The following is a 14,649-nucleotide window of genomic DNA, read 5'->3' as shown; positions in this document are numbered from 1 at the left end:
CTGCTTTCCTTGTCCATGTATTTATAAACATCTATTTTGAAGCAGGTTAAAATGCCCCATTTTAATTTCTAGTCCATTTTTCAGAATTTCGTCCTGATCTTCCTAATGTTTCATCTTCTCATGTCCCTCTCCTGATTGGAGAACCTCCAGTGGCTTTTATTGCAGGATAAAGTGGAAAATCTTTGGCTTTTTTTTTTTTTTTTTTAACTTTCAAATTCTTGGTTGGGAGGTGCTTAACTTTTCACGTGAGTGTCTTTCTCCTTGTGAAGATGATAGGGTCCTTGTAGACGGCAGTCAGATCGTTTGTACTGACATCTTTTTCAGAGTGACTCGTGGACTAGAGTCTCAGTCTGTGTGTGCGGACTCAGAGCGTACTGCGTCGATCGTAATCTGGGAGCAGCGTTATTGGAGTGCTGTACTAGAACTCATAACCGTTTGTGGAACACGTGATTGGTGCTAGGGGCTGTGCTTTATATTTATGATTTCACGTAGTCACCGCACGCAGGAGGATTCCGAGGCACAGAGGGGTTAACTTCTCCAAAGACACAGCTGGGATTCACACCATAATCTGAGTTCAGATCCTGAACCTTTACCCACTATCCTGTTCCTACTAATTACTACATTTCCTTCATTCTATGATGCTTGTGTTGTTTTCATGTTTTAATATTTCTGAAGCCAGGGTGTATTGTAGTTTCAATCAGCTTGTGCACTGTCACCAAACTCTGTCCCCCAAGCCGCCAGTAACAGATGGTATGTCTTGGAATCAGTGGAATCCTAGAAATGGGAAAAGACGGTTACTGTGCGGGGGATACTTTTTCTTTTTGACCTGTAGAGATTACCACAGTTATCCCATCGCTTGTTTGAAATGAATGCTGATCTATGTTTTATGTCACATAGTAGGAACTTATTTCAAAAGATGTTACTTAGGTTTTTTAAAACATTCTATTAGAATGTTAATGAAACAGTTTTTTCATATTCACTTGGTTGCGTTTCACCTGTTTTTTTCTTAAGTTTTTAAAAGTAGAAGTGATGCCTTCAATAATGTTTGGAAACTTAACATTTTGTTATTTTGTTAAAAGTCTTTGGCACGTCTTTATAAAATTAATTTCACCTATTCCAGTTATTTCAATGTCTTTTTTTCCCTTAGTAATAGAGTTCTTTTTGTGGTTGGGAATTTGGGATTGCAGGTTCATACCTGAGTTGTTTTCGTCTTACTTCCTCTGCCCTCCTCCCACCTTTACTCTCTCTTTTCTTTTGGATCTTTTTGGGTTTTTTTGTGAGGAAGATTGGCCCTGAGCCAACATCCATTGCCAGTCTTCCTCTGATTTGAATATGGGACGCCACCACAGTATGGTTTGACAAGCAGTGTGTAGGTCCACACCCGGGATCTGAACCCGCAAACCCCGGGCTGCCAAAGCAGAGCACACAAACCCAACCACTATGCCACTGGTCTCCCCCTCTTTTGGGTTTTTTTTTTTTACCAGCCTTCATCTGGCCCCTGTCAAGGATCCCCTGTGGGCTTGCTTGGTTCCTGGTAGGGAATCAGTGACTGTGTCCTGTCTCATTTGTCCCCATTCCCCAAACACAAAAAAAACATGGCACCAGTGCTTGTCAGTGGCTTTCTTTAACTTTCTGCCTTGGCATCTTATGAGCGTCACTCAAGTCGTTTACTAGAAGGCATCACTGATGCCTGTTTCCTCAAGACCTAAGTGTCTTGAGGAATTTTACTTCTAGCTTCTGTAAAGTAAGAGTGTGTATAGAGTCAAGTGATGTGTAAAGTTCCTTAGAGCAGAGAAGGCTCCTGTCACTGTAAAATACAAATTTACTGGATAGAAGAGGAGTGATTTGAGTGATCCTGATGAGAAGATAGAAATTTTTCAGTTCTGTTATGATAATACAATTAATATTGTAATCAGTTAGGTTGCTCTTGACCGCAAATTAATTTAACTCATACAATCTTAAACAGTAAGGAAAGGTATTGACTCACATAAATGGAAGACTGGAGGTTGAGTAGTCAGTTAACTCAAGAGTAGAGGTTCTTTCATCTCTTTAGTCTGCCATCCTTGACCTTGGCTTTAAGGCAGTGGTTCTCAAACATGTAGCACGTTAGAATCACCTGGGAAGCTTTTTAAAAAATCCCCGTGCCCGGGCTGTACTAATTAAATCAGAATTACTGGAGTGAGACTCAGGCAGGAGTTTTTGGAATTTCCTGGGTGATTCCAGAGTGCAGCTAAGTTTAAGAACCAGTGTTCTAGACTTTAGGACTTGGTTTGGAGATGAGCATCACCAGGGACCTTGGTAGAAATGGAAAATCCCACACCCTCCTCCAGATCGGATGGATTCACGAGAGCCCCAGCTGAACTGTGTATTCTCTAGCGTTGGGGAAGCACTGCTTTAGAACACTGGTTTTCAAACTTGCTGTGCTTTGGAATCACTGGAGGAATTCTGAAAATATTGAAGCGTGAGTCCTACCCCTGGAAATTCTGATTTATAGGGGCCTGAAGTGTTACTCAGATTCTGGGTTTTGCCTTTGCACCCCCATAGTGTTTAACATGTCCCTTTATTCCATGTATTTCTTGTAAATTGGTAGTTAGATCTAGCAGTTTGATCGGATTTAGGTAGTTGCTTTCTCTTCTCCCCTGCCTCTCCCCTTACAATTGTATGGTGGCCTGTGTTTGCATCAGGAAGACCCATAATGTCTGGTTATTTCTCTTTTTGTGGGCTTAATAGCTGCTCATCATCGTTGGTTACATCCATTGGTTCATTAGTTTAAAAAATCATTGTTAAATTCTTGTGGTTACAGGGGATAGATACACACGCAGATTTTCTCCAAATTACCACGTTTGTTATGCTTTTTTTTTAAATGTGTTTCTCTCCATTAGAATTTACATGCCAAAGAAGGAGTTTCTGTTTGTTCACTGGTAGATCCCACTGCCTAGAAATGTGCCTGGCACAGAATAGCTGCTTAATAGGTATTTGAATAAAGAAATGAGCTAATCCACAGTCAGTGCTCCAAAAACTTGGGATTTGGAGCAGAATGACCTGTTACCGAGCTTGGCACTGTAAAAATACAGCTGTTAGAAGGTAGAACTGGGAGGAAGAAAGGCGGTTGGACACTTTGGGAGCTGATCTCCTTCGTTTACAAAGTGAATAGTCAAGCAGTTCTGCTGTAACTGATGAAAGTAGAAGTAGGGGTGAAGTGCGCGTAGAACGTGAGCTCTGGGGGAACTGGGGGGAGGACAAAGCTCATCACTGCTTTGTGGCAGTGTCAGCGTTTAGACCCTGTGGACATGGTCATCCGGGGTCACAGCGTGTTTCTCGCAGTGGTTCTACCCTGCAGACTTCTCTTGTAAAGTGAAAAGCTGCGTTTTTTCCTCAGTTGCCTCCATAGCTTTACCCTCAGTTTACCCGACCTTTTCCTTGAAGGCTCCTCAAACCAGAGTCTGCACACTTTTTGTGAGGTATTATGGTCAGATTCCTGTGGAACACATCCAGCTCACATGCATCCTCGTGAATGCGTTTGACTTGGGTTAGTGGAGTTGAGCTCTGAGTGGCTGAGACCATTTTCTATAGAGTATGCTCATCATCGTGGTCAAGCAGGTAGCACCCAACATCTTTGTATAGCGCTGAGAGCAAACGGGGAACATAAGTCAGTATGATTGGTATTGCATTTTTAAATATATTTAAATGTTTTGGAGGCACTGTTAGTAAACCACATGGAATGGAGTAAACTGGTAGAGAAGACTAAGAATGTGTTCCTGACTATTTCAGGAGCAGGAGGGCCTAGAGCAGACCAGGAGGGAATGGGATCTAGAGCTCAAGGGGCTGCTAGAAGAGCTTTTAAGAGAAGGGTGTGTGACCTCTTCCTTTGATGCGTGGTGATAATGTAAAGAGGGCCAGGCAGATGGGGCTGCATTGCACAACCCAGGGGCTCTGTTCACATTGTCTGATATGCATGGAGGCCGAGCCAAGGCTGAGTGGAAGGTAGAGGTGGTCACAGCAGGTGACCTCTGAGGTTAGACACCACCTCATAATCATGGCTGTATCCCAGTGCCTGGCCCATCTTAGATGTTCTTTAAATGCTTATGCTCTCAGCTTTCGGAAAGCACTAGAAAATTTGGGAACATCCTGGATACTGGAGGAGATAGGTAATTTAGGGTGATCAGTTAAATCTGAACTTGTTGTCTGAGCGCAGTGGTTCTTAAACTTCAGTGTGTAGCAGAATTGGGGGGAGGGGCTTGTTAATACTCCCATCCAGTAGGTTTAGATGGGGCTCAAGAATTTGCATTTGTAATAAACTACCCAGTGATGCTGCTGGGACCACACTTTCACTACTGCTTATGGAGGAAAGGGAGCCTCAGAGAGGATTCCTAAAGAGATAGGACAACCGGGAAAAAGACCAAAGCTTGAGAGCGGTCGCCAGCCCAAGTTGTGGAGTTTTTCTGCAGCTCAGCTCAACAGCCTCACGAAAGGTAGATGAGTAGATTAAGATGATAGGATTTTTCAGACGGCCCAGAGAAAGAAAATTGGAGGGTTCTGACAAAAGATTAGTGGACAGTGATTTATCTTGGGGCTTACACTGATAGGGAAGGAAGTGCAGCGTCGTGGAGATTTGGAGAGTCAAAGTTTCGTAACTTTATTATTTGCAATCCAGTCTGGTGTTCCTGTTTCTTTAAAAACAGTGCTGGTCATAGCGCAGTGTATTGATTTCATGACCTGGTGGGTTACAACCCCTGGTTTGAAAATATTCCAGAGATGGGCTGGGTAGGAGTCCCCAGTGAGGGCACTGGGAGGATGTGGGAGGTGCTGTCAGCCAGCGTTTCATGGTGTGCTCATGGTGCTCATGGTGAGGTGGGTCACTGAAGTGGCGTGGAGATGATTATTGGTGGCAAGATCAGTGAGCTTTGAGGCTTGTGTACACGGACATTGAAGTCCCATGAGGTGATGTGAAGAGTTTGAGGTGAAAGTGAAAGCAGTGCTGGGAGTGGCTTGTGTCCCCGATGCATGACGCTGGTCCTGACGGCCCTCGTGCTGAGGAACTTGAGACACCGGTTGATAGACTGAAGCCTGCTCCTCCCCCCCTGTCGCAGCGAGCACATCGTGCCTCGCCTGTCCCAGAGAGGGCTGCTGCGAGCGGGTGCGGCTCTGCTACACGGAGGTATCTTTTCAGAAGAATAAGCATGAAAACTAGTTCAAGATTAATTTGAAAACTATTAAAATATTTTGTGTAAACAGTACCTGTTTTTCAGTAATCACAAAGTGTGAGAGATTCAGTCAACAGCTTTGAAAGGATATATTCTATAGTGAAAATACCGGGTGGAAAACTTACTGTGTCATATTATCATGGCAAGAAAATATGTCAATGCTATTTTACCTGGTAAAAGTTTAGAAGAAACTTCTAAAAAATAGTTTGTATGATTTTTAAAGTTAAGGTGGTTTTTAGTTTGGAGGAAGAGTTTTTGGAAGTTGATTGTGGGATATTGGGATATGTTCTTTTCAAACCTTTTATAGTACTATGTTATGTCATAAAATGATTGGGTTGTGTCTCTTTGTAAGTTGATAAACACACATCTGGTTATGTGCTGCTTTTCAGTTCCGTTCAGATCACTCCTGTGTTGTTTTCATATAACATTTCTCCAAAGAGTTGATCTGGAGCTGGAGAGTCTGCTCAAGTTGGACAAGGTTATGAGCCTTCTGAGATCATGATTGTTGGTGAGATATCCTCAGAAAATAGTGTTTGAGAATCTGAATTTGATTGGAACAGAGGACGAGGTGGTAAATGCATGATTCATAATGAGGGAATCGTTTCAAAGGTGGTAAGTAAACAGTTGACTGTAGATAAACAGTCCTTTTTGTAGCTGCAAGCAACTTGCATGCAGAACCTGACCCAAAGAGCCCACTTGCTGCTTTTAGAGGACCAGGACGTCCTTTAAAGCCAGAAGTGACTAGAACCAGAACTGAGGACGTTATGAGCAGTGGGATTTATTTACCAAGATTAATTATCGTTTAATGCTGACTAGTAAAGATTTCAACACTAGTTGTCTAATAATTCTACTTTTTAGTGGAAACAACAGAAAACCTCTGTGTCATGTCAGCAGCTGTAGCCTTCCTGTCCCTTCTTAAGAATTAATTTAATTCTTAAAAATTAATTTAAATAATTAATGATCTTCCCTTAGAGGAGAGACCCAAAGGACACCTAGCTTTTCTTCAGTCCCGCTTCTGCTAATGAATAATCCCTTTCTCCCGGGACCAGTGTGATTGAGAAATCCAGCTTGCTCCCTAAGGACTGGGGTTTTAAATTCCTGTGTCCCAGTTCACCGGTGAAGACAATAGTTTGCTGTCAACCTGCACTGTGATTTGCGTTGAACTATATTGTCTGCTTTTGCCAGAATGATTACTTGTGTTTTCAAATTAAATGTTACTTTAACCCGTCAGATAATTCATGCCCTTTATGATACGAATGAGGAACTCTTCTTCAGATATGTGCCAATAATTGTATTTTTAAAATGTGGTCCACTTGTTATCCATAACTCCGTTTTTGTACTTTATCTCACGCTGTCTTGTGAACGTGTCTGATGTTCTTTTCAGTTTGGTGCGGCTTCCTGAATGTCGTGTGGTCACTGCTGAGTCTTCTCTGCCTTCCCTCCTGCAGGGAAGGCTACTGAGACTTACCTGGGGCCAGTGCAGACCCCTGTCTGATCCCGTGTTTCTGCCACTTTCCTCCCTCTTGGGGGAGCTTATCACGTATATCATATTTAACCCTCTTCTTTCCTTTTTTCTTTCTAACTCCTTCCTTTTGCTTTGTAACTTTATAAAAAATTATCTTCTGCTTTCTTCCTTCCCTTCCTTCCATTTGCAAGCCAAAAAATCCCCCCTTATCCTACATAAGGGTATCAAAAGCCCACCAGTGTACCTGAAAGTACTCTTCAGAAGCCCTAAAGAAGTTTCTTTTCTTTCTTCCCAGTTAAACTTCTTTTGGGTCAAGCAATAGCATTCAATGTAAATAAGAGTTTTACTATTCATTTAAGTTTCTCAGTTTTGCTAACTTATAAAAGAGAAGTTTTTTTCTTGCTATTTTCATGACATACAATAGTTTTGCTATGTTTTGAGCTAAATGCTTCTTTATGAGCTAGCCTATACAATGTGGTTTCTTTTGAACACAGTCCGTTTGAAATACATGGAGTTCCTGGCCTGCCGCTGCACCCCTGTATCACAGGCAGGCCTGTGATTAGGTACCACTGAATGCTAGATCATTGTTTCCTAATGCCTGTTGAACTTGGATTGTGTTTCCTACTCACGTGTATGAAAGTGAGAGCTTCGGTAGTGTCTGGATGGATGAGAGTGTTCTTTGGAAGGCTGAGCTTTAATTTCTTTCGTTTGTTCAGAAACCCAAGTGCTACAGTATGTCAGACACTGTACTGATCTCGGTAGACTAGTTAATGAATGAAGGTAATTTCAGATAACTTCAAGGACTAAAAGAAAATAAAACAGGCTGGCTGTGATAGAGTGACTGTTAGGGAGCAGGCGCCACCTTCGATGGGGAGGTCTTAGCGAAGACTTCTCTGAAGAAGGGACCTTTGAGCTCAGACCAGAATAATGACAAAAGTGAGTCATGCATTCAAAGGTCTAGGGGGATGGCTAGAACAAAGGCACTAAGCCTGCCAGGAACTTGGCAGGTCCTTAGGGATGTGACTGGAGCCCTGGGTGTGGTAGCAGATGGGGTTAGGGAGATGGGCAGAGCACGGCCTGAGCAGGGCAGGCCTGGGATTCAGGGCCATGGTTACGAGTTGGGAATCTGTTCTAATTGCAATGAGGATTGTAAACAGGGAAGTAATATTTAATTTTTAAAAGCTCTTGTAGGCTGCTTTATAGAGAGTGATTTCAGTTTTTAATAATTCTAGAGACACTAAACTGTGTGTTGTGTTGAGTAAATAGGCCTGCTAACCTGGAGGTTTTCTAGTTGTCTCTCAGCAGCACCCTCTTTTAAGCCTGTTTGTTATTTTCTAAGTATATGGGGCCTGCCTCTGGTGCAACATTGTGTCGCCTCTGAACTGTGCCTCTTCATGGTTTGGAGGAAGGCAAGCACAGCTGAGACCCCAGGAGCAGAGACTTGTGCCTCCAAACCTCTCTCCTGGGCTCCCCCTGCAGCTCTCTGAGATGGAAGCTCAGCGAGACGCGGCAAGCATATGGAGCATGTGTTTCATAATGCTCTGAGCACGTGCGAGAGAAGGAAGGGTTTGGGGAGCAATTAGGGAGGCACCACTTCCTGTTTCCTGGTGATAAAATAATCTGGACTGTATCTTGCACTGTCTTCACAGGCTACCCTGTTCAAAATCCTCTAGTAGAAATTTTAGGTAACAAAGAAGGGTGAGAACTTAGGGCTTTAGTTCTTGATTTGTTAACATACAAGTCCAATTATTACTGGTGATTTTGTGAAATTCACACATTTCTTAATTGTCTTCTGTGCACCAGACAGTGCTAGGCCTTTGATGCTGAATGATTGAGACAGGATTTCTACCTTCAAGGGGTTTTTTAAAGAAAGGTTTTTGTTACATATTTTCAGATTACCCTTTTTAAAAGCTGTACTTGGTGACACTTCTAACAGCTATATGTGAAAGAGCCCAAAGAAACTAATCATGTTTTATTAATTTCCATATTAACGTTATTAGCCAGATTTCAAGGACACCAGAGGAAATTAGGTTAGCTTAGATCTTATTTAAGAGTTTGTTTACCTCATGGAATATGTGATGTGCTTGTCGGTTAGGAATATTTGTTAATGTCACAAGTGTCTAATCGTAATAGCTTGATTGCTTAAATTCCTCTCATATAAAGCAAATTAATGAAATTTATTTCCTTTTTTTGAAATTACCCAAATGCTAGTTAAAGGAATGTTTTCTGGTCCCAGTACCTTCAGTTTCTTCATCTGTTTGAGTGGGTTTTTTTGGTAAAATGGTAGAATTAAAATCTTTTACCTTAATATGCCAGTACATACTGAGCTCTTGCTCTCTTTTATAGGGAAATCCTCGTTGACGATTCAGTTTGTTGAAGGCCAATTTGTTGACTCCTACGATCCAACCATAGAAAACAGTAAGTATTGTTTTCAAGGATTTATAAACTGAGAAGCCTGCCTCTGCATACAAACAGCCATTGTGTATTCCTGGAGCTGTGATTGCAGGAAGTATTCGGTGAACCTATAGGTCTGCAACCAGGGTCCAAGAAAAGCTTCCAAATGCTTTACCCACTGTATACTGAGTGATTTTTTTATTCAGTGTCTGGATCCCGCCATCTAGAAGCTGTTATTCAGTTCCATAGGAATCAGTCCTACGAGGGAACCGCATATTCCAGACTCTGCTTTAGGAAAACAGAACAGAGAATACAGTCTTTTTTCTTCCTTCCTCTCAACAGTAGCCCTTTTTAGAGATTCCAAGCTTGAAAAGAAGGAGGATGAGAACACTTCACATCCTTTGTACCTTACTCTTGTAGAAGCACCAGCCCCCCCCAACCCCTTCCAGTCCTAAAGACTTGAAAGAAGGCTGTGGGAAATGAGCTATTCTGGGATTGGAGAGAGCAGGTGCAGCATTAAAACAAAGTTGGCTCCAAAGCCTGTTGGCATTTCAGGCTGTGTGCAGAAAGAAGCACCGAAGAGCAAACCAGCCACAACCTTAACCTTGTCCAATTTTGATCCACAGTTTTGTCATCTTCCTGAAGGTTCCCAGGACCATAAGACAAGTCTTGATTCTAGGGATCACAGAAGAGAATCTGAAACACTTCCATCCAGGGAACGTGGTTTGTTGGAAGCTGGTCATGTTTCATACCATCTTAGAATCCTAGGTAGCCCTGGAGCCAGTCTCACATTCTTGACACCAGGACTTGCCTAGGATTTGTCACCAGGAACATACAGATTTAAACATGGCACTCATCAAAACCTGATTGGCATATTAGATATAAAGCTGACTTAACAGCCCGGTTAACAACTAGATTGATAAACTTCATCTGCCCAAAGTTTGCAAGAGAATCTTAAAGAGAGACTTGTAACAGGGGGGTTAACAGACTACTGCCCACAGGCAAAAAGACCCACTTCCTTTTTTACAGCCCACAAGCTAAGGATGGTTTTCTTTTTTTTAAGGAAGATTAGCCCTGAGCTAACATCTGCTGCCAATTCTCCTCTTTTTGCTGAGGAAGACTGGCCCTGAGCTAACATCCGTGCCCGTCTTCCTCTGCTTTATACGTGAGACGCCTGCCACAGCATGGCTTGACAGACAGTTGCATAGGTCCGCACCCAAGATCCAAACCGGCAAACCCCAGGCCACCGAAGTGGAACATGTGAACTTAACTGCTGCACCACTGGGCTGGCCCCCTAACAATGATTTTTAATTAATATTTGGAAAAAATATTAATTAAAAGGAAGATGACATGTGAAAGTTATATGAAATTCACATTTCAACATCCATAAATAAAGTTTAATCAGAACAAAAGCCATGTTCATTCATTTACATATTGTCTATGGCAGCTTTTTCTCTGCACTAGCAGAGTTATGGAATAGTTGCAACAGAGACCATAAGGCCCACACAGCCTAAAATATTTACTGTCTGGCCCTTTACAGGAAAAGTTTGTCTACCTCTGGCTTAAAATATTCATCTGTCCTTTGTGTCCCACTATGCTGGTGGCAGGGAAGGAAACTGGTTGGTTGCTAAACCAACTCTCGGAGAACCCATGTTTGAAATTAACCTCTGCTGGTATCTGGAAGGAAGAGTCCTGACGACATCCTGAGTTGACTTGTGAAGCTGTCACTTACAGAATAGTATGCCCATGTGAGGAGCAGATTAATTTGAATGCTAGGTGAACAAGTTTGGTTGTCTCACCAGTGGAATAAGAACATAAGGAAAGTGTGATCTTGGCCTTAATCTTTGGTATACATAGCAATTTCGAATTTTGTATCCTAAGAGATAAGGCTTGTTTGGGAATTTTATTAATGATAGAAGATAGTTTTCATTGTAAACCCTGCTCATAAAAGCAGTTTTTGTAAGTGTGTATCTTTGTGCCATTTAAAATTGAGTCATTGGGGCCAGCCCTATGGCCGAGTGGTTAAGTTTGCATGCTCCACATCGGCGGCCCAGGGTTTCCCTGGTTCGGATCCTGGGCACAGACATGGCACCGCTCCTCAGGCCACGTTGAGGCAGCGTCCCACATGCCACAACTAGAAGGACCCACAATTAAAATATATACAGCTATGTGCTGGGGGGATTTGGGGAGAAAAAGCAGGGGAAAAAAAAAAAAGATTGGCAACAGTTGTTAGCTCAGGTGCCAATCTTTAAAAAAAAAAATTTGAGTTGTAAGGAAAGCCATAGTGTTGTATATAAATACGTTTTCTCTATATATGAATATTGGATCAGGTGAAAGCCCAACTTTCTTAACTTGATGTTATCTGAGAAACAGAATGATATGACCCTACCTTAAAGGCTGTCAGCATCATCTTTAATCGTGCTTTTAATATTTTCCTATCTAATAGTGTTTAATAATAAAGATTTCTTTTTCATCTCAAAAATAATTTCAAAGTATTAAAGTCTCTAGGCAATAGCGGAAATGAATGTCAGATTATGTGAATCCTTTCATGAGGAGTATTTAGACACCAATTCTTTTTACCATGCTCTGACGGTCTACCACAAGGCCGAAACCCTTGCTCTACCCTTTCCCGCTTTTTAGTAGGAAAACATTGTTGAGTGATAGCAGGGAATTAGAGAGAAATGGAACCGATCATGAACTTGTGGCTAGCAACATAAATGATGGATGATTTGATGGCTTTGAAAAACACAGTACTCTGTAAATCAGGAAATAACCCAGTAGTTCTTTTTTAAGATTTTATTTTTTCCTTTTTCTCCCCAAAGCCCCCCGGTACATAGTTGTATATTCTTAGTTGTGGGTCCTTCTAGTTGTAGCATGTGGGATGCCGCCTCAGCGTGGTCTGATGAGCAGTGCCATGTCCACGCCCAGGATTCGAACCGAGGAAACACTGGGCCGCCTGCAGCGGAGTGCGCGAACTTAACCACTCGGCCACGGGGCCAGCCCCAGGAAATAACCCAGTAGTTCTTTTACACATTATAATATAGAACAGGTTGTTTATATGTAGCAGACATTCACTGGTGACACATCTCTGTGAAGTATCACTGCAAAAGCAAAAATTCTGCGACTGTGTCATGTTTTAAAATAGGGCTATATTGGGGCCGGCCCAGTGGCGCCGCTGTTAAGTGTGCGTGTTCCGCTTTGGCGGCCTGAGGTTTGCCGGTTCGGATCCCGGGTGCAGACGTGGCACCCCTTGGCAAGCCATGCTGTGGTAGGCATCCCACATATAAAGTAGAGGAAGACGGGCACAGATGTTAGCTCAGGGCCAGTCTTCCTCAGCAAAAAGAGGAGAATTGGCAGCAGATGTTAGCTCAGGGCTAATCTTCCCCCCAAAAAATAAAATGAAATAAAAAATATGAAAAATAGGGTTATGGAAGAATAAAACTATGTGTTTTCTAGTTTGGGGAAATTTTTAGACCAAAAGTACTGCTTGTACGGATGTGCTTTCTTATCTGCTGTAGTGTTGATCTAGCTACTCAATACAAACTTGATCTGATGAAGTTTAACCAGTGGTAGTTTATAATTGAAAAGAAGAATAGCGGCAGTTTACACCTTCTGCCATCTCAGGTAGTACTGTGGACAAATTAGTAAAGCTCCTCGCAGAAAACTGGGACACTCTGATAGGAATTTTGCAGCATTATCCAGCGTGGCCTGGTGGGTGGACTTCTCCGTAGGGTATGGATTAGATGTTCTCAGTAACAGTTTAGTAACACAAATCTGACTTTGTGAATGCCAGATTTTGGAAATCTGTATTACTTTGCTTGTTAGTAGGTTGCACTAGTAACTAGTAGTCTGCTCAGAGTAATTTCAGGATTTTAGGTTGGAAATTAGGTTGATTTCTCCAGTGATTGTGAAAGAGAAGAAGAGGCTTCAAGGAAAGCGGTAGGAGAAGGCCAGGGTTCCGTCTCTACGTGAGCTTGTGAGCGCAGGGGAGCCACATTTGTTCCTTGTCTCTGGGACTCACAGACATAGCTCTTATTACACTTCTTTTTTCTAGTAACAAGAAGAGGCACTTTTCCCATGACAGGTGGAAGGTCTTCAGTTTGATATTACTGCTGTGTGTAGGAGGAGTTAGATCCATTTTATGGGCAAGGATATACGAAAACGTGTATTCCTATTTTCTTTCTTTTATATCTTATGTACAATTACATCTCCTGCCTTTTTACTCTAACATCACTGGCCAGCGCCTCGCCGGTCTCCTTGCCTTCATCGTCTTCATTTTCTGACCTGGCAGTGTAGGTGCCCTGGGCTTCGACCGCAGGCTCAGGCTTTCTCTGCACTTGCTCTCTAGTGATGTTCTCTCTTCAGGAATTTGCTTGTCTCCTGGTACCCCAGCCCCTGCTTCTCCCCTGAACTCTGGGCTTTTTTATTCAGCTGACTTTATTTCCCTTTTAGTATTTAATAGGCTCCCAGACGGCATACATCTAAACCCAGCTCTCAGTTCCCTTCCTCTCCGTCCCCAGTGCTCCTTTCATGTGGTGGTAAATGGCAACTCATGCATCTAGTTGCGCAAGTCAGAAATGATGGAGTCGTCCAGTTCTCCGTTCTTCACACCCTACTTCCAGTCAATCAGAAAATCTTTTTGGGTCTACCTTTGAAATACATCCAGAATTCCACCGTGTCTCACACCTCCATCTCTGCCCCTCTAGTCCAGGTCACCGTCATCTTCTTCAGGTCATGATAGTCCAAATAGCCACTATATCGTGGGCTCCCACGAATGTCCCTTATCCGTTTTGGTCCATTTCTATTATTTATGGCCTAGCCAGAGTGATCTTTTTAGAATATGAATCAGATCAGGTTACTCCCCTGGTCAAAACCCTTTGTTTCCCATCACATGCAGAATAAAAATCTGAGTAATTTACCATGTCCTGTAAGACGTGTCTCCTCCCCAACCTGATTACCTACCCCCGTTCTCTCTCAGCCGCAGCTGCATTGACTTTCTTGCTTTTTCTCACTGAGCTTTTTCACTTAATGTTTACCCTCTGCCTCGATGCTTCTCCCAGAGAAGATACCTGACAGTGTGTGTGTGTCTGTCTGAATGCGTCTTCTTTCCGTTACCGGGCTGTAAGTTCACTGACGTCAGGGACTGCAGCAGTATCTTGAGCACCTGGAACAGTGCTAGGTGGTGATATTAGGCTCTCAAGAAATAGTTCTTGGATGAATGAATGACATTTTATCTCAATAATCTTTTTGTAATAATTACATTATACTTCATAACCACAATTACTTAGTTCTAATTGAACCTTACTGGCATTATTGCTCACCAATGTTTCTTACATAATTTTCATCAAATCTAAAATGCACTTTTTGATCTTTCCTAAGGTGTCAGTGGCAGGTTTTCCCACAGGAACGTCCTGACTGCCCCCTGGCTGACGGTGATCAAAAAGCACAGTTGGTGCAAGATGCATCCCAAGTTCAGAGAGGTTACAATGTGAAAAAAAATACGATAGAATTTTTTCTTAGAATTGATAAAATAGGTTTTATTGGGTACTTGCTATCTTGAAATATTCTGATTCAGTTTTCATCTGG

The 14,649-nt window shown here is 42.4% G+C and overlaps 1 protein-coding gene across 3 annotated transcripts in view; it reads left to right on the top strand.

The window, feature by feature from the left end:
- The window catches only part of RHEB (Ras homolog, mTORC1 binding), a 45,151-nt gene that overhangs the window by 15,778 nt on the left and 14,724 nt on the right, over window positions 1-14,649 (top strand). For all 3 annotated transcript variants that reach the window (XM_070616897.1, XM_070616900.1, XM_070616898.1), the window contains one exon: window positions 9,016-9,087. In XM_070616897.1, the coding sequence (XP_070472998.1) occupies window positions 9,016-9,087 (72 nt within the window). The remainder of the gene's footprint in view (window positions 1-9,015; window positions 9,088-14,649) is intronic.

The sequence above is a fragment of the Equus przewalskii genome, chromosome 4 (assembly GCF_037783145.1).
Source record: "Equus przewalskii isolate Varuska chromosome 4, EquPr2, whole genome shotgun sequence".
In the NCBI taxonomy this organism is placed as follows: domain Eukaryota; kingdom Metazoa; phylum Chordata; class Mammalia; order Perissodactyla; family Equidae; genus Equus; species Equus przewalskii.
The sequence above is the reverse complement of the archived record's forward strand: the minus strand, read 5'-3'. Positions and strand labels throughout refer to the sequence as shown.